At 45.9% G+C, this 19,331-nt stretch overlaps 3 protein-coding genes across 3 annotated transcripts; all 3 read left to right on the forward strand.

The window, feature by feature from the left end:
* Window positions 1-4,230: 4,230 nt before the first annotated feature.
* On the forward strand, window positions 4,231-8,471 carry rundc1 (RUN domain containing 1; the record flags this gene model as incomplete). Its single annotated transcript, XM_084437596.1, has 6 exons — window positions 4,231-4,623; window positions 5,552-5,560; window positions 6,148-6,306; window positions 6,546-6,744; window positions 7,234-7,332; window positions 7,609-8,471. 6 exons carry the CDS (start codon window positions 4,231-4,233, stop codon window positions 8,469-8,471), a joined length of 1,722 nt encoding a protein of 573 aa, XP_084293722.1.
* A 2,651-nt stretch (window positions 8,472-11,122) lies between these two features.
* On the forward strand, window positions 11,123-14,288 carry rpl27 (ribosomal protein L27). The gene is made up of 5 exons (XM_084437623.1): window positions 11,123-11,155; window positions 11,756-11,838; window positions 11,978-12,147; window positions 13,938-14,048; window positions 14,201-14,288. The coding sequence occupies exons 2-5, from the start codon at window positions 11,758-11,760 to the stop codon at window positions 14,247-14,249; spliced, it is 411 nt and encodes a 136-aa protein (XP_084293749.1). The 5' UTR covers window positions 11,123-11,155; window positions 11,756-11,757; the 3' UTR covers window positions 14,250-14,288.
* Window positions 14,289-15,680: 1,392 nt separating this feature from the next.
* On the forward strand, window positions 15,681-19,140 carry ifi35 (interferon-induced protein 35). Its single transcript, XM_084437608.1, has 9 exons — window positions 15,681-15,710; window positions 15,810-15,893; window positions 16,341-16,499; window positions 16,612-16,728; window positions 16,925-17,069; window positions 17,524-17,633; window positions 17,848-18,034; window positions 18,120-18,232; window positions 18,606-19,140. Exons 1-9 carry the CDS (start codon window positions 15,696-15,698, stop codon window positions 18,804-18,806), a joined length of 1,131 nt encoding a protein of 376 aa, XP_084293734.1. The 5' UTR covers window positions 15,681-15,695; the 3' UTR covers window positions 18,807-19,140.
* Window positions 19,141-19,331: the final 191 nt, after the last annotated feature.

The raw sequence follows: 19,331 nt of genomic DNA on the forward strand, positions 1-19,331 counted from the left end.
GGGAATTAATCAAATACAAATAGTATGAAGACATCACGCAATGTTACTTGGTGAGTCAGACATATGCTATCGGCTGTCCCTGATTGATGATGTCACACAGTGGCAGAACCCCTGGTGGAGCGTCTCCATCTCCATAGTGAGGCTGTGCTGTGCCTGGCTGAGGACGACAACTACATCATCTCCGGCAGCCAAGACCACACCGTGACCACAGCCGAAGGGCAGGAACGCCACTCCAGAAACTCCAGGTACACGCAAACACACACACACACACACCACACACACACTCCGAGGTGACAGTTAGTGAGCGGGATGTGCATCCGTATGTCTGTCTATGCTGATTGGATGGATTTCACACTCGCGGCACCACAAGTCAGGTCAAGTCATCTTCTCTTCTTACAGGTGCACCTACTGTACCTTGCCGGCCCCCGAGGACGCTGTGCAAACCGGGCTAGCGTCAATCGAGTGAGTCTCTTTCTTCTTTCAGTCTAAAAGACACTCAAATATTTAGGACATTTTATTGGCCTCACCTCTCTCCCTCTTCCTCATTCTGATGCTCTTTGTCTCTCTCTCCCAGGTGAACGTGAGAGCAGGACGCCTGGCCGCGGCCTCGGGGGACCGTGTCGAGGCGTGGGGAGCCCCGAGAATTGGAGGGGTCGTCAACAAGGGACCCACGCTCACCTGAATCCACGCCACTGTCCAACAAGAGAACCCTTGTTGAAAGATACAACACAACCCCTCAGAGCAGAGAGAAGCAGGCCCAGCTACCCCTCTGTCCATCCATCCCTCCATCCATCCCGCCATTCATCCCTCCCTCCATCCGTCCACTCTGTTCGTCCGTCTGTGCTGTAAGAGAATACCCAGGCCGCTGCAAATCCACCACCATCAATTCAGTTGACTGAAGATATGGCCACCTGTTCACTGGGGCCGGGTTGAGACTAGGTCTTATTCCTGCAGAGGACAGAACAGGGTTGGGACCAGGTTTAAGGTTGGGGAGACAGGTTCAAATCACTACATTCTAGTGGCCTTAAACCAACACCTATTTTACAGCCTAACCGACATCCTCTTACTCAGAGCTAGCGGCATGGACATCGTCTGCAGCCATGGGATCTAGTCTCGTTCGGTCAGAGCAGAGCCTGCTTGTGTAACAGCCAGTAGCATGTTATGGTCTTGCTCTGCGCGCCACAGCTTCTGTTCCCCACTGCCTCCTCATTACATGTCTGGTCCGTAAATACTTTCGTTTTGTAGTGTGTTTGCCTTCTGTAGTTTTTGTATGTTTTATATTGTTCCTTTACTCCTATTTTCTTAAATGTTCCTATTGTACAGCACATGGTTTATAAATAAAATGTACTTACCACTTACAGGTGTGTTCTTCATCTTATATACGTATATTTGGCCCTCATGGGGTAGCCAGCGGATGCTTATCTGAATCATACAAGAGATGAGTTATTGGTTGGCTGAACTAGACGGGAGTGCTCAGGACGATCATGACTGACAGCTCAGCCGGTCACACAAGATGTCATACTCTGGCTACCAGGACGCTCTCCAAACTCTCTCCAAACGCTCTCCAAACCCTCTCTCTCCCCACCCTCCATGAGAGAAGAAAGTTACTCTGTAGGGACTTTGCACTGAGCCTCCTGAACTCCCCCTTCAAGAACTGGCTCCCCCCCCTTCAGAGCCCAGGTGTCCGGTCGGCACACCAGACATGAAGCACACCTGCAGACACCCAGGACAAGAACCCAAAGATACAGGATGTCTCCCATCCCCTCCCTGACAAGAATCTTGAATGACCATTTTAAATATTGAATGTTTGTTCTATTGGTAATTTGAGTTAGCCTAGGTTTAATGTAAATATTCTTGTAAAATACTCATGCATTTCAGTTTTTAACTGCCATACAAGTGTCAAATAAAAAACTTGAACTTGAAACTTGAACTTGATGTCCACCTGGGGTCAATCTCCTCTGCTCTCCTCCGCTCCTGTCCTCCTTTGGTCTTTGGGGCAGTACAGTTAGGATCAGACTGGTGGCTGAAAGGTTGCTGGTTCAAATCCTGAGCTGGGCCACTTGAAAAGATGGGAACTTAATCGGTGTCTCAAGGGCTGTTGGGTGAGTTCCTATCAATAATTGACTAACATTGTGCCTGCTAATGGTGACATTGCGAAGATTAGAGGGGAAAGAAAACAGCCTTGGTGGGAGCCTGTACTGATGGTAGTCTCTCTCCAGACTCAAATATGACATTGAATTGCTGCGCTCTGCATACTACATAATATAGTCTGTGCCACTTCGCCACCCAAGCAGGTATTCTGTTGGCATATCGATGGGTCAAAATTGAAAGAGTGACAGGTCATAGCAGCAAATGAGAGACACTAGCCCAGGTTAGGGAATATCTATGGGTGGGAACGCCTGATTGCGAAAGTCGTTACTGACTGGTGTCGCCGGGATTCCGGCGCTACCAATGAATTGCCAGGATTTGAACACCAGATTTTTGCATGAAGTGTCCCAGTACCATAGAGAGATCTGCAGCATGCAGTAACATGGTTTTGGTCTTGAGACTATGGAGTCAGAGATGTGCTTGCCCAGTTTCACGTGCTGCTTCCTGTCAGACTGGAAGTCTGTGGTCTACCTGCAGGTGGGGTCAGGTAAGCGCATGCTCCAGAGTGAACGGGAAGATGGTGTTGAAAGCAGAGCTGAAGTCCATCAACCAGCTGGAGAATGAAGTGAAGGGCCATGTTTACTGCATCATCCACTGACCTGTTGGCTCTGTAGGCGGACTGCAGGGGGTCCAGGAGAGGGTCTGTGATGCATTTGAGAGGCTGCAGAACAAGGCACTTAAAAACCTTCATTGCTACAGTGGTCAGGGTGATGGGTCTGTAGTCGTCCTTGCTTTCTTGGGGACAGGGATGATGATGGAGCTCTTGAAGCAGGCTAGTACTTGGCATGTCATAGTGAGTTTGTTTGCTTCCTTCCTTCATTCATCTACCCTGGCATTCCCCTTCCCCTTACTTTTTTTGACCTCTCGTCCGTCCTTCACGTCAAACAGCTAGTAGAACTGGATGGGCCAGCTGACCGCACACACGCGCACACACACGCAAACACGAGCTGCAAGCTAGCCTCCCATAAAGGTCTCTCTCAAGGACATCTGCGACCAATGTTAGCTAGCCCAGTTCGCCATGCACTAGCCTACTTTGCGTGTTGGCTACCGGGTTGCGAGATTACTTTTCGCAGTTTAGCAAGAACACCATAGAGGTTAGGGTGAGGGTCAGGTGTAGGGTTAGGGGTTAGGGTCTTAACCCTAAACTCAATGGTGTTATCGCTAAACTGCGAAACGCGTAGACACTCCCGGGTTACATTTGGCTGTGGCTATTGGCCTATTTGTAAATATCATGTTGCATAACAGCATTCCTAGCGGACATAAGGGGAAAGTTCATTTTCTTAACCCTATCTAGAAGCGCACCATGAACATTTTGCAACAGGACAGCATGGATTCGGAGTCGGAATATGATTTCAAAGATCTAATAAAAATAATGCCCTATTATGCTTGACATGTTTGTTAATGCTTATTCCCTTAAATAGGAACACATAAGCTGAACGTAGGCTGCAGCCTCACGTTGATAAATTGGCAAACATGTAAGTTACAGGCTACGTCCGGATATGATTTGGAAAGATGTTCCTGTAGCCTACAGACATGTCTATTCTCAATGGATTTGGAAAGTAGGGCACTTGGCTACCTGTACTGAGACATTTTTTTGTGAGTATGCAAAGGAAAATATATTGTCAACAAGTAGCCTAGCTAGCACTCCTAGTGGCAGACTGGTACATCTCCTACGGACGAATGAACGGACGAGTGCCACTCCATGGTTTTAATAGCTCGGGTCGGATGGGCGACAATTAATAAAGATATTTTCCACTTTTCTGAGAATAGTAGTGAGTGAGTGAGCGAGTGAGTGTTTTGGAACTGCACCTGGCAGCCGTGTCAAGCAGCCGCCTGGTAATGCGAGGCATTAATGTTGACGTTGCACTGTTTGGGTTGCTGCTTGCGGCCCCTCCCCCCTGTGACGTAGGACAGGGAAATGAATATCGTCGTAAAGATGGCGATGCACCTGCTTCATCGGTGTTAATCCGTATTTCCTTTATACACGGCTCATCTGCAAATACGTGACTAAACTGCGGAACAAAACATTGGCACAGGCACCTAGATTTAGGAGCAGGTCCCTGTCGATTTCACCTCTTAAACATGTCGACAGAAGAACTGTCTACCTCGGACAGCGAAGCTGCTGTCGCCGGTGCTGGGGAGAGATGGGCGCCCGTCGGTGCTGTCGCCAGCCCGGAGGATGAGGATGGGAAGGGGGGCACAACCGAACCGATGAGAAAAGTCTCAGCTTCGACCAGCGAGACTGTGATGACAACCAGACTGAGGAAGCTTGAAGACGAACAGGACCTGCTGAATTCCTCGCTGCTGGCTCTAACGTCTCACTTCGCACAGGTGCAGTTCAGACTGAAGCAGATCGTTCATGCTCAGACAGACGAGAAGGAGAGGATGTTGGTGGAGCTTGAGGAGTTCGCGTTCAAAGGCTGCCCTCACGTTGTCGGGTGTAGAGCACAGGATGCTAAGCAACTTGAAAACTCGGTAAGTTGTCCTCATATAGCCTGTTATTCTTATGATGGACACGGCCAACACAAACATCTACAACTTTCCTATACTGACATGATATGTCAACAGCTACAAATATAGGTGACATTAGCCCTAAGGCTTTCTCCTATAGTCACTTTAGTGAGTTGAGTTTTGTCAGGACTCCTGGTCATCTCTCTCTCTCTCTCTCTCTCTCTCTCTCTCTCTCTCTCTCTCTCTCTCTCTCATTCTCTCTTTCTCTTTCTCTCTCTCTCTCTCTCTCTCTCTCTCTCTCTCTCTCTCTCTCTCTCTCTCTCTCATTCTCTCTCTCTCTCTCATTTGAATTCATTAGTTAGGTCCACATTTTCAAATTGCAGGGGCCCAAATATAATTCCATTGCTGTCATGTTGTTTGGTCATTTAACATGTGTCACATTTCATAGTTACAAGCAAGCTTCTAGGATGTGCACAATATATACTTACATGCTCTCTCTCGCACGCACACACACACACACACACACACACACACACACACACACACACACACACACACAGGCAACGGCCACAGTATCCCGTCAAACAGCTCACAGGAAATGAAATGATCTGGGCGGCTGGCTTCGCCACTTCTGTTTAGGCTTTGGCTTGCATCAGGGCTGTGCTCGTCTCGCCTCCGTTCCGCGCCGTTCCCTTCCTGAGATCATATCTCTGGAGGAAAACAGAAAATGGAGGAACTGTATCGGTGACTCATACAGGCTCGGCCTACTGTCCACGCCCCAGCGTATTAGCCTCTGTGTGCACACTTAAATTAAACCAAACCACTTACATTGTTCCAACTGTTTCCTTCCTGCGGCTTCCAGCGGAGCCTCTGGCTGCTTTGACCTGTAAATAAAAGCCTTGTTCTCAGTTGCACTTTCTTATCTCCTCCCTGTGCCGTTCTCTGCTTGCAGGAGGACTTGGTGAGTATGACTCCCGCTGTGTCCACACTGTGAAGTGTCCCATCTCTTCCCAGGGTAGAGGTGTCATCATCTCATCTCATGTAGTAATACTCGCGTGACTCACATGTAAACAAAAAATCTCCTGAGATGGTCTGTGGTGGTCTGTGACAGTCTGTGGCGGTCTGTGATGTCTGTAAACAGCACTATCCTCTTCCTCGTCTCCATCAGCCCTCTCATAGACCCCTCTCTCCCAGCGCTTCACTGTCAATGTCTGTCATTTTATTTCTATAGCACCATTCATACAAATCAATGTAGCACATAGTGCTTTACATAAAAGGAGACGGATAAAAACATGAATCATACAAACACAGTGAGAACAGATTTCATAGAAATGATACAAGTAAAAGCGTTAAAAATGAAAAGATAGTGTAAAATAGAATAACAACTATTAAAACAGAATGCAAATTAAGAACACTTAAGACATTAAAACAAGTAAAACTGCGTGGTATGGACAATGTTAAAAAGGTATGTTTTAAGATCTCGCTTAAAAAACGACCTCAGTCTCAGACATTCTCACGGACTCTGCTCTGCTGTTCTCCTCCATTCAGAGTGAGTGGGAGAAGAGGGAGCGCATGGAGGTCCAGAGAGAGAAGCAGAAGGAGCTCATCATCCAGCTCAAGACCCAGCTGGACGACCTGGAGTGCTTTGCCTACCAGGAGGGCAGCTATGACTCCCTGCCTCAGTCTGTTCTTATGGAGAGACAGAAGGTAGGTCCCTGGACACCTCCTCCCTCACACCACACTAGAAGATGTTGTATGCTAACCGAAGACCGACAAAGGTCCACATGTATCCGTTGAGTACCTCCTAATCTAAACTTTACTTTATTACAGAGAGCATGCCAGTTAACTGATAATTCACTCACCATCAGTGCCCGGTTGTACACTGCAGTATGATGGTCGCTAAATAGATATGATGACTCATGTACTCATGACTCATGTACTCGTAGGTGATCATTGATGAGCTGATTAAGAAGCTGGATGTGAACCTGAACGAGGACATCGGGAACCTGACCCCCGAAGAGCTGAGACAGAGAGTTGACTCCGCCATCGCCCAGATCGTCAACCCGGCTCGGGTCAAAGAGCAGCTGGTGGATCAGCTCAAAACCCAGATCAGAGACCTGGAGATGTTCATCAACTTCATCCAGGGTAGGTGTGCCCTGGTCTCTTTGTTTTGTTCAACTTTTACAATTCTCAACCACCATTTGAACTAAACCTTCTGCTTGCCTCAGCGGTGAACTATGATTTGAGAGAGAGAGATTCATGTAAGAATCGCAATTCTTTATTTATTTTCACGTTATATTCATCATACATTTATTTTCTGATTTTATTCTGTTTTCAACCAATTTGGTTTTCAGTCTGTTTTTTTTTCACCAAAGTTACATTTTGTTGTATGTTGTATGTTTGCTGACGGCCCAGCAGAGGGGAAAAATTCATTGAAAATTATAATCTATCACATCACATCGTGATAATCATCAATAATCAAAAAATGGAATCGTTTTGAAATCGAATTGTGACCCCAAGAATCTAAATCGAATCGAATCACGAGATCACTACCAATTCCCACCCCTAGCTACCGTATGACATCATTAAAAACGGATGAGACCTCTCCTCTGCTCCTCTGCCCTCCTCCAACAGATGAGGTGGGGAACCCTCTCCTGTCAGATGGTGAACACAGCCAGCAGCCGAGGGCGTCGGGCCCCCACACCCGAGCCCCCGGAGGGAAGGAGAATAAAGGTCAGTCTCTCCCTCTTGGTCTCTGCAAATGGCCTTTGACCTCTAGCTTCCGTTTCTTAATGTTGTGTGTCTCTGTCTACCATGTTTGTCTCTTGTCTGTTCTGCCCCTATGTAAAGCGACCTTGGGTTTTATGAAAGGCGCTATATACATGAAAGTTATTATTATTATTATTATTTGTTATCACCTAGCTAGCGCCACTGTCGTCATCGTGGAAGAAGTATTTTTCTGACGACCCCCGCTTCCCCCTTCCTCCCCCCCCCTCGCCCCCTCCACAGCGGACCCAGAACAGGCGCAGAAGATGCGCCAGACGGGTCTGCATCTGATCCAGCGGGCGCTGGCCGTGCTGCAGATCTTCGCCGTGAGCCAGTTCGGCTGCGCGGCCGGCCGCGTCCCCCAAGGCGTGTGGCCCCAGGGGGACGGGGCGCAGGACTACGGGCCCCTGCTGCGGCGCCTAGACGTGGCGGTGGACAAGGTGCGGGTGCAGGCCTCCCGCCGGCAGCCGGCGGCCGAGCACGTGGTCAGCTACGCCAGCGGCCCCGCTCTGGGGCCCCGCGACGAGATCACCGCCTCGGTGAGGAAGGAGCTAGCCTCGGCCCTCAGGGACCTGCTGGCCCACGGACTCTACGCCCCCTCCCAGGGGATGAGCCTGGTCCTGGCCCCCATCGCCTGCCTGCTGCCGTACAGCTCGGTCCCTCAAACCATGCACCCCTGGGAGCTCTTCGTCAAGTACTACGACTCCAAGAACGGCAAGGCCTTCGTGGAGTCGCCGGCCCGTCGGCTCTCGCTGTCCTTCAGCTTGCAGGTGGGCGCCGGCCCGGTGACCGTGACTCCCAAGCAGTCCCTGCTGTGGGCCGTCCACTCGGTGCTGCAGGAACACAAGCGCTATAAGCGGGGGTCCGACTCCGGGTTCAAGGCTCTGGTGTGCCTGGCGCTGAACGAGCAGCGCCTGGTGTCCTGGGTCAACCTGCTGTGCAAGTCGGGGACCCTGGTGCACCAGCACTACCTGCCCTGGAGCTACATGGCCCAGACGGGCTTCGAGGGGGCGCTGCGCATCCTGGGTCGCATCAGCCACCTCAAGTTCAACCTGCCGGTGGACCTGGCGGTGCGGCAGCTCAAGAACATCAAGGACGCCTTCTGAGCAGAGAGAGAGAGGGAGAGGGAGGGAGAGAGAGAGAGAGAGAGAGGGAGAGAGAGAGGGAGAGAGGGAGGGAGAGGGAGGGAGAGAGGGAGAGGGAGGGAGAGGGAGAGGGAGAGAGAGAGGGGGAGAGAGAGAGAGAGGGAGGGGCGGCGGCCTCGCCAGATCGTCCTGACCTCGCCAGCTCACGTTCTGTTTCTCTCCACAGATCAGTCTGCTCCCCCCCCCCACACACACACACAAATCTAGAAGGATTTCCAGACATTACGTCGTGACCGGGACATATCAGGGACAGCGTATAAACTGCCGTTCTGTCCCCCGGTGGAACGCGGCCCCTGATTGGTTCCCGTAGTTGATGACGTGAAATACGACACACTGGAAAAACAGTGGGCTAGTGGCGTCTCCCGGAGCAACGAGCGTTAACGTTAACCTTAGCAGAATAAACACAGCCAGAAGGGCAGTTATTGCAGAAATAGACTCAGTAACATTAATTAAACACAAGAACAAGAGTATGCACTACAGTAGCAGAGTTTCTCGGCGGAAAAGACGTTTTGGCCGTTCTGTCTCTGGATTTGCCAAAAGTGTTGTTACACTGATTGGCTGAAGGAGCTTGTCTGGCTGTCGGCCGGACTGATCTGCGGAGAGAGACCGAACATGAGCTTGCGAGATCAGGATGGTATCACAAGATTAAGAGAGAGGCAACCAACCATGCTTTTAGCTGCGGCTGCTTCAAGAAGCTCCCACTGGCCACTGTTTTGTGTGGTACTTCGCTGACCAGTTAATGCTATTGCATGTTATTGAATAGTTAAATCAATGTTTGGTTACATCAATGTGTTGTTAATTGGTATTAAATCTTAAATCAGTCTCTGACCGAAGAGTGCAGAGACAAAGATCAGCTTGAGGAGCGAAAGCATGGTTTGGGTGTTCCTGTGTCAAACATTGCACCTTAATAGAATCACTTGGGTAACCCAATAGAATCACTTGGGGAACCCCCACCCCCAAAATGGATGATTAAACAGTTAATCAACCCAAATCAAGTTGCATGGTCAATTTCATATAGTGTTCTCAGCTTCACATGAATGATCATATCCACGACCTGAAGGTTTTGCATAGCTACTGTATTAAGCATTCCTACACTTAAAGACTTTGAGCTGATGAATGATGTATTACATTGCATTCTAATGGGCAGTATGATTACCTCATCACTAGAAAATCTATATGCAGGTTCTGTGTGATTAATTGTATGTCTTGTCCCTATGGAGATGAGTTTGCGCAGACCTATGCAGAGATGTGAGGTAGAACTGACCTTATACAGTAATACACTACTGTATTGATCACCCATAGCATGGGTGACCGCTGATGAGACCAAATTTACAGTCAGTCTTCATGACACTTAGAGACAGTAGCATCATATTCTAGAACTTTGTGTAAACTTTGAGCTTGTTTTGGTCCATTAATATGTATAAGATGTATACGAAGGTTTTGCATAGAAGACTGTTGGACCATCACTCTGCACTCAGGTCAAATAACTGGTGTTTCAGAAGTGCAGATACTGTACCAACTGTTGCATGAAGACGTTCTCCCTTTATGAATCTATCACAAACGCTATGATCATTAGCATCGGGTGTTTTAAAGGAGGTGAGTGACATTTAGACCCTGTATAAAGTGCTGCTTAATATTCCAAAAAAGTGAGGGAGAATGGGAATAATATCTATAGATGAATGTTTTCCGTTATTAAATTGTGGTGTTTTTAATTATAAATATTCAAGAGGATTATGGGATGTGATGGGTATATCAATTCTTTCATTTTGATTTGTCATTTAAAAAAAAAAACTTGAAGTGAAATCGTTTTATCTTCCTTTGACATGTGAATCACATGTTGTAAGAGTATGCCAATGTACCGAAGGTTGAAACCATAGATGCTGTTAAACTGTGAAAGGTTTGTTGTGTTATTTCCATCTGCCAGATGCCATATTAGCTGTTGGTATCTGTTATATTGTAACACTACTTCTGAGCTATTTGTTTGTTTGTTTTTTATTAATATTTTCAGTTTTTTGTGTAGAACATGTAAATGCATAACATATCTTGATGTATATTCTTTATTTTGTAGATGGAAGTACAGGCTTTCCTATGTTGAAAGGTGTTCTTTTTGCTGAGACGTCTGTGAATATCTAAATTATCTTTGTTAGAGTACATCATTTGATATTGTTGTGCATTTCAAAGTACTATTTTCACCGTTCTACGTATATTGTAGTGTGATATTAATTATCTACAAGTATTTACTTTATAGGCTACTTCCCTGCTCATATTTTTTATCAGCTCTAACACTGAAGTCTGTAATATTGTTTGTTTAATAACTATATTAATATAAGCAAATAAAAACTCAATGCTACAGTATGTTTCAAATTATAGAATTTCAAAATGAATATATAGACCTCCGATTTTATTAGATCTCATTCATCAGAGACGAGACTGAACAAACTCATGTTCATAATACATAATAAAGAAATTAAATTGACAATACCACAGAATCCATGGATTAAAACGTAGCTATACTTGAGTAGACAGCTCTCTGCTTTTGCCAATATACCTCTATCAGGAAATGACGCATTGTTGATACGATGTGAAAGGTCACAAAAAAACTCTCAACTTCCTTTCCTGTTAGCGGCAGCCACAGAACAGCACCAGTGAGTAAATTTCCTATAGAAATAATCTCCAACCATCGTCAAAAACACAAATATTTGCACACTTTTTGCTTCATCTGCTCTGTTACATTCGATTTTAAGAAGAGGACCTGTAGATCATTTCTATTGATTGCGTTTCTCTAATTGAGAAATTTGACATTTATTCAGGGCTACATTTCCATCTCACTAGCTAGCGTTTCAACATGGCAGCTTCCCTGACGTGCTCCATGGTTCAAAAATACCACTTGTTTCTCGCAACAGCAGCGAGAAAAGTAACTTATTGAGGCGTAACGTTATACAGTTGTTGTAGGCTTCGTCACTTAGTGTGGGAATGCTTATTTCTAAAGATCAGTATCTAGTAGCTCCTGGAATAGCCGGCGGGGGTACATGGTAAACGTAAGCAAGCTAACTGGTTAGCTAGCCATTCACTACTGCTGTGGAATGAGAGGTTGCTAACTTAGCTGAACGTATTGTATTTTAAATACGCCGGTAAGCTAGCTAGCTGTGGTGTATAGTATTGTACCAACTATGTGTTCAGTCCTAATGCTCTGTCTTTCTTGCAATTGCTGACGGAATGGATCCTATCTCTCTCTCTTCTCTCAGAGATGGGCAAATTCATGAAACCTGGGAAGGTGGTGATGGTCCTTGCAGGACGTTATGCTGGGCGCAAGGCAGTCATTGTCAAGGTAAACTTCAGACATTGGATTCATTCATGTCACGTATGTTCAACCACTGAAAAGCGTGAAGTATTTGCATGAATGTTGGCTACACTGTCATGAATATCACCAGAGGTTCGATCACTGCACTCTCAAACTCTCTCTCCAGAACATTGATGATGGTACCTCAGACCGCCCCTACAGCCACGCTCTTGTCTCAGGCATCGACCGCTACCCCCGTAAGGTGACCACAACCATGGGCAAGAAGGAGGTTGCCAAGAGGTCCAAGATCAAGGCCTTCGTGAAGGTGTACAACTATAATCACCTCATGCCCACCAGGTTAGTACCAGTGGGAATTGATGCATATTTGAAAATGTATAAAGATCTGAATTAGCAATGACATGATGTGGATTTTTTCCCACCGACGAATAAACCCATGACAACACCGGTAACACCATCTACAATAAGAGAGTGCTTAGTTTGATCTCTAACGTTAGACCTGTCCCTTACTTTGAACAACACTAATGTATTTGTATTAAAGCACTTGTAAAGAAGCACAGGACCGAGAAGAACGTTTATATCTTGCTTTACTGTGATCGCGCATTTGCAGGCAAGCGTGGAGACATGGTGTACAACACCAAATTCAGGGTACTCGTGACGGCACCTGCACAAATCGCTGTTATGAACAGAATGCTGCTAGGCTGATAAAAGCTAGCCAGCTAGTTCATGGCATCAGCCAGTCCTCGGTGGCCAGGTTAGGAATAAGACAGGATGACGGCTTGCATAGACACCCGAGCTGGCCTACTAGTTCACATAATAGGCTTACGTAAATACTAGTCAGTCATTTGGAGGTAGGCGAAAACATCACTTTTTAAAAGTGACATTATACATGCATTCTTTAAAAGAACAACCAATAAAGCCCTTTAACAGAGCCACCCTCTCCCCTCACGTAAACAGAGTAGGCTAACGGTTCGCTCTCGACTCAGAGCAGCTGCTCTGTGCTGCCTGTAAGGGGGGGCAGACACACACACTTGTTTAATAGTACTGTGATTACTCAGACCCAAGTAGCCTATTGTTAACACGGTTAGACTATTTTATAAATATGAGTTTTATTTGATGCTGATATTTGGTGCTGATATGGGGAAATGAACTAAATGGGTAGAACGGCGGTGTGAAGGTGATGACTTGGTGAATACACCGTGGATGGGCGGACACAGTAACACCATAGCCAGGCAGGCCTACTCTGAATCTGAATGCGAAATGGAGATGCAGTGAATCAAATGGCCTGTTTATCAAATGGCCTGTTTAACTGTGGATAATAGTGTTTTATGAAGGAGATTCAATTGAAGCATAATATTAATGGAATAGCACAGGACAGTCATGTTTTTTCACATTTGGAATAAATGTTGGTGGTTAAAATGGATTAGGTAGACGGTAGACCCTACTCTGCATTGCAAAGTTTGCATCCTCAACATTTATCCTGGATTATTTACAAACATCCATTGTTTGCTATAGCTCCGTACATTGGTTGGCGAGTTGCAACGAGCAGAATGATTAGAAAAGGCAGTTGTCCTGGTGTCCACTTAACCTGACATGTCTAGATTTGCTGTCCTGTAGTAGTCATTTGAGTGGTCAATCTGTTCTGCTAACATCCCATGCTTTGGCTGGCTCAGCCCCAAACCCTGTGTAGTCAATGCTACTATGGATGGATTATCCTGCCATGTGCTGAGTGGTCTGATTGTTAACTTGGTTAGCTGAGTTCTCACCAGATCCAAGTATGGTTGGATCCCAGAGGGAGTGGTTTATTAGGTCACCACTCCTTGAGGGTGGTAAAGTTGAATCTCGGCTTGAGTTTGTCCCTCTACGGCTACCCCGTCTGTTGTCACGTTCACCAGACCAAGCTTCTAGTTAGCTGGGGCATTCAATGAGATGATGGAAGAGGTGGATCCACTTCGTATCTAAGCTGAAATTTCCCAATTTTTTTTTTTTGCGTCAGTCTACTCAATAGAACACAACCTACATTATGCTTTGACTATTGTACCCAATTCTGTTGGCAGAGGAAAGAGTAAAGTAAAGTGGTAAAATAGTTCCTGTCTCACTCACTCCCCTGCTATCTTTTCTGCTCTCAGGTACTCTGTGGACATTCCTCTGGACAAAACCGTTGTCAACAAGGATGTCTTCAGGGACCCTGCTCTCAAACGCAAAGCCAGGCGGGAGGCAAAGATGAAGTTTGAGGAGAGGTGTGTCTTCACCAGACGATATAGACCTGCTGTATTGTTCTGTTAAACAGTGCACTTGCATCTGCGTACTAGAACATTCCTGTCAGAGGTCCTCAATAAGTGAACCAGTTTTAGCTCTAATTTGTTTTCTAACATGTTTCTTCTCTCCACAGATACAAGACAGGCAAGAACAAATGGTTCTTCCAGAAGCTCAGATTCTAGGCTCGCATTGGTTTCACAAATAAATCTATAAAAACTGTATCTCTTGACTTGTTTTATTTGCAAATGCCAGGCTGTCAGTTGACTTCATTGTGTGATTTTAAAGACTGCTACACTTTAAAGACTGCAACACTATATTTACATGTTCACTCAATGACATTTTACATAGATACAATGAACCTTGGCTGTCATGTTCATGTCTGTTAAGGCACAGTTGCTATGAATTTGACCTTGGTTACATAATGGATAAGTTTGTATTCCATACTGTCTTCTCACATAGTCTTGATGAATTGATCCAGGCCTTCAGTAAAAAAAAAAACCTACCATATGCATTCTTAGATTGGAATGAACTTAATTTATTTAAAGTACAATGGAGTAGCTAGACTGCTATAAGATTATTATGGAGTAGCAAGGCAGTACCTGCATTAGCTCTCCATCTATTTGATTCAGCTAATTAAGGACATGGCCAGCAGCCATAAGTAAAATCAGGTGTGCTAGTTTGGGTTGGAGAGCTAAGCCTCGGGACAGAACTGGAGCTAGAGACCTATGCTTACACAATTCACTATATGCACAACTCCAGTACTTCCTGAAGTTAGATGCTTCTCTATTTCCTATCTCACACTATTTGATTAAATGATTATTCAGGTGTGCCTGATCATTGTGCTGCAGTCAGGCACACCTGATTAATCACTTCATCCAATAGTGTAGGACAGGAAATAGAGAAGCATGTCTAATTTCAGGAAGTACTGTTGTTGTGCAATTGGTTAATATGGGAAAAACTTGCTACTCCATAATAATCTTATAGCAGTCTAGCTACTCCATTGTACTTACAAATTACAAACTTACAAATTAAGTTAATTCCAATCTAAGATAATGCATACGGTAGTTTTTTTACTTAAGGCCTGTATCAATTCATCAAGACAGATGACAGTATGGACTACAAACTAATCCATTATGTAACCAAGGTCAAATTCATAGCAACGGTATGTCATTAACAACACTTAACTGAGAAGTACAGCCAAGGTTCATTGTATCTGACATAATACAATTTTATATTTGGAATGCGACAGACAGTTCAATTTCCTGGCATAAAAATGTCCCAGAGCTAAAGATGCTATTGTACATGATGACGAAACAAAAAGAAGGCAGCTCTAGAGGTAAAAACGAAACCGAAAGACACATTGCTACAGTGCTACCAAACTGTGGAGGGGTAAGTAACTAATCATATATCACTAAAATGTTAATATACATGTTGAGATTTATACATGATGGAATTAAACCCCGTGTACAACCGATCCAGATAGCTATTTGGATTAGAGTTAAGTTACACATCTAACGTTAAGCATGTTAAAGTTTATTTGTCGATATTTCTCGAAAGCAATTTCGACAGTGCTGCTTAAAGGTGCAAAATATTTGTATTTATTCTCAGACATCGGTGCATCTTTTGTCATGTCTTCAGACGAGGTAGGGGGAAACTGATTTCAGTTATTATTATAATTCATTTTATATATACATAGGCTACCGACAAGTTACTGACGACAGTGGTGTGGCCTTGTCTTTCAGGATTTTTCCCTTGTAAGTGAAAACAGTCGGGTAACACCAAATACTACCATGGAGGGAATCCTAAAAGAAATGGAGAAATTCAAGGTAGATTTGAGAGTACAGAAAACATATATTGTGTAGAAAATATCAACAACAATTGTAGCATAATGGGGTTCTCTATGGATATGGGATTGGGAATACTAATTGTTTGTAGGCCTACTGTGACTGTCAACAACGATCAATTAGTGCACGTGGTGTTGGGTCCTCAAATCAAACTATAAACTTTTATTTACTATTTCCTGATCGACTGCTAGACTACAGATAGTAAATTTCCAGTTTGAGAACCTTTAAATGTATGGCTGCATACCTAGGATTGGAATGAGGAACTGATTTGCGATGACAAATACTCCAATGTACCTGTACTGCTTACATGGCAAATCAACTTTTTATTACGGTATATTATATTCTTCTTCTTCTACTGTGCACAGGGTCTATCCCTCTCTGCTGGTAAACTTGTGTATTGCAGTGTCTTATTTGCCTCCGTGTCCTTAGGCTCAACACGCTCGCCTGGTCCAGGAGCAGCAGTTCCTGTCCGAAGCCAGGGATGAGCAGCAGGACCTCGCCCGGCAGTTCAGACAGCGCTCAGACAGACTGCGCAAGTCTCTGCAGGAAGATGAGATCAGCTACGGCAAGGAGATTGACCGCGAAAAAGTAGGGCAGTGACTTCAAACCTTCGTATTAACTGATCGATTGATTGATTGACGTTTACGATCGGCCATTAGATCTTCTGTCTGTCCTAACTGGAGGTTTCACTCCCCTGCAGGGGAAGCTGGCCAGTCTGCACGAGGAGGAGGGCGAACTGAAGAGCGAGATCGAGAAGGCAGAGGAAGAACTGCTCCAGCTGAAAAAAAACATCTGCAGCCTGGAGCAGCAGACCGACGTAGGGCCACACGACCAGTCAAAGGAGAACGGCGTGCTTAACATAAACACGACAAGTTCACGGGGTGCCGTGTCTGAACACGCAATCAATGAAAACGCCTCCGCACGAACATGGCTGTTCAGCAGTGCTCATGATGCTGTGTGTATGCTGTTGCAGGTGTAGTGAGATATCATAGGTTGTCTGTTGCTGATTTTAGGTGTCTACTGCAGTGCCTGAGAAGAGGGTTGTGTTCACTGGAGCGGCAGGTGAAGGAGCAAACGCACACAGCTTTGATATGGAGCCCCATATAGTGTTCCCCATGGAGGGAGGCACTGCGCTCATTACCTTTGAAGAAGACGTTGGTAAGATGCTATCCTTTTTGTTCAGGTTCTGTCAGGTCACGAAGGTAGGCGAGGCTAAATGTGATATAGATAACATTTTTATGTAGATGAATCATAAATAATTTTCAAAATCATCCACAGAGCTTTAAGAAAGGTGCAGAATAAACATATCCCCCCCCACCCCCACAAAAAAGTATTATGAAATTGAGGATTCCGAAATGAATGTTGTGCGTATCTCTCTCTGAGGTTTGGTTTCCACCTCTAACAAGGCTTGTGAGCCAATAGTATTATGACGTTGGTACCACATGGTATCTGTGTCGGGAGCAATCATGAGACGTAAATACTATTGCCCGAGGTTTTATTTACATTTTTATTATTATTATTATTATTATATGTCTACATAAAAATGCTGTAGCACCTTTTGTATTGTCGTGCCTGTCGTCTCATACAACGCCCCCTCTCTTCGTCTGGTCAGTGGCCCAGAAGATCCTGGGTCTGAAAGAGCACAAGGTGGAGCTAGGTTCTGACTGCACCATCAGTCTTGAAGCCAAGCCTGTCCAGCTCCTGATGCCCGGTCATGTGGAGGTACAGACTGCCCCATCTCCCCACACTGAGCTGGGTGTACACAGTAGAAACCAGGTTGGAGACAGACTGGCTGAAATCTGAGGATCTGCGGTCTTACTGGGAAAGATGGTTTGAATGTTGGAATCGGTGTCGGCACTGCGGTGTGTATTATATTTGTGTTTCGTGTTCCCCCTGTGCGTGACTCTGGTTCTGTGTGTGCCTGTGTCTTTTCCAGATGGACACTCAGGTATGTCCTTGCCGTATTCTGGTGTCCGACTTGCCTAAAAAGGTGCCCGAGGAAATCCTGCTGGACAAGCTGGAGCTCCACTTCAACAAGAAGAAGAACAGAGGCGGTGAGGTGGACGACAAAGACCTCCTGCACGATTCCGGCAACGTGGTCATCACTTTCTCAGAAAGCAACGGTACGTCCGAGCGATCGACACGCGATCAAAACCGCGTTTGACTGCGAACTCGCCTAGCTGACGGCGTGCGCCACTCACTCCACAGTTGCCAAACACTTAACCGATACTCAGCACCACGGCGTGGACTTCGGGAAAGTCTTCGGGAAGCACACCGTGAAGGTGACGCCGTTCCTCAACGGGAAGGTCACCAACTTCGAGGTAAGCGTGTTTTGAGGTAAGCGTGTTTCGCGGAGGTGAATCGGGGCGCCTTAAAGCACCTACGGGCCGGCTGTAGCTCAGTTGGTAGAGCGGGTCGTTCATTGATCGAAGGGTCGGTGGTTCGAATCCCAGCTCCGACTGTCCACATGTCGAAGTGTCCTTGAGCAAGACACCTAACCCCAAATTGCTCCCAATGAGCAGGTTAGCGCCTTGCATGGTAGCTACCGCCATTGGTGTGTGAATGGGTGAATGAGAGGCCATTGTAAAGCACTTTGAGTGCCGCTAAGGTGGAAAAGCGCTATATAAGTGCAGTCCATTTACCATTTACGGCCCGAACCACACAGCGTTCTCAACCCTCTCCTCTCCTTCTCAGACCCAGCTTTCCGCGTGTAGTCGTACCGTCCTCCTAACCGGCATCCCTGCCGTCATGGATCAGGACAGCCTACAGGACCTGCTGGAGATCCACTTCCAGAAGAGCGGTAATGGTGGGGGAGAGGTGGACGCCCTCCTCTACAACCCTCTGGGCCAGCACACCCTGGCCCTGTTCCTGGAGGACTGTCCTGCCGAGACCTAGAGCCAGAGACGGCCCCGCCGTCTGGTCAGACCTGGGTCAAGATACTATTCAAAATCATTCAAAATACTTAATCTGCGCTCGACTGATTTTGCCTGGCACAATGCAACCAATGGGTTTGTCCCAGAAATGTGAACGCCACCCACTTGACACTCCAGGCAAGATTCGAGCAAACGCTCAAAGTATTTGAAAGCATTTCAGATGCTATTTTACCCAGGTGGGGTGTCAGACCTGTACCATATCACCACTCTGTTGCTGCTTGGGCTCTATAGAAATGTAACGTGGGGGGGATCTAACCCAGTAGAAAGACCCAAATCAGAACTTATCACTGTTAAGATCGTTTACATTTACTCAGAAACTAAGCACAAGTTACCGATCTTCTGTGTTGTGCTCCCTGTTTCAAACGGCGCCATTGTTCATAATTTGCAGAATTGGTTTTGATTGAAGAAATACTCACCCTGGTGTTGCTAGTATGCTATTGATGATGGGGTAAAATATAATTGTTCCATAACTGACAAAACTTGTTGT

Source organism: Borostomias antarcticus (assembly GCF_949987555.1).
Source record: "Borostomias antarcticus genome assembly, chromosome: 5".
NCBI classification, from domain to species: domain Eukaryota; kingdom Metazoa; phylum Chordata; class Actinopteri; order Stomiiformes; family Stomiidae; genus Borostomias; species Borostomias antarcticus.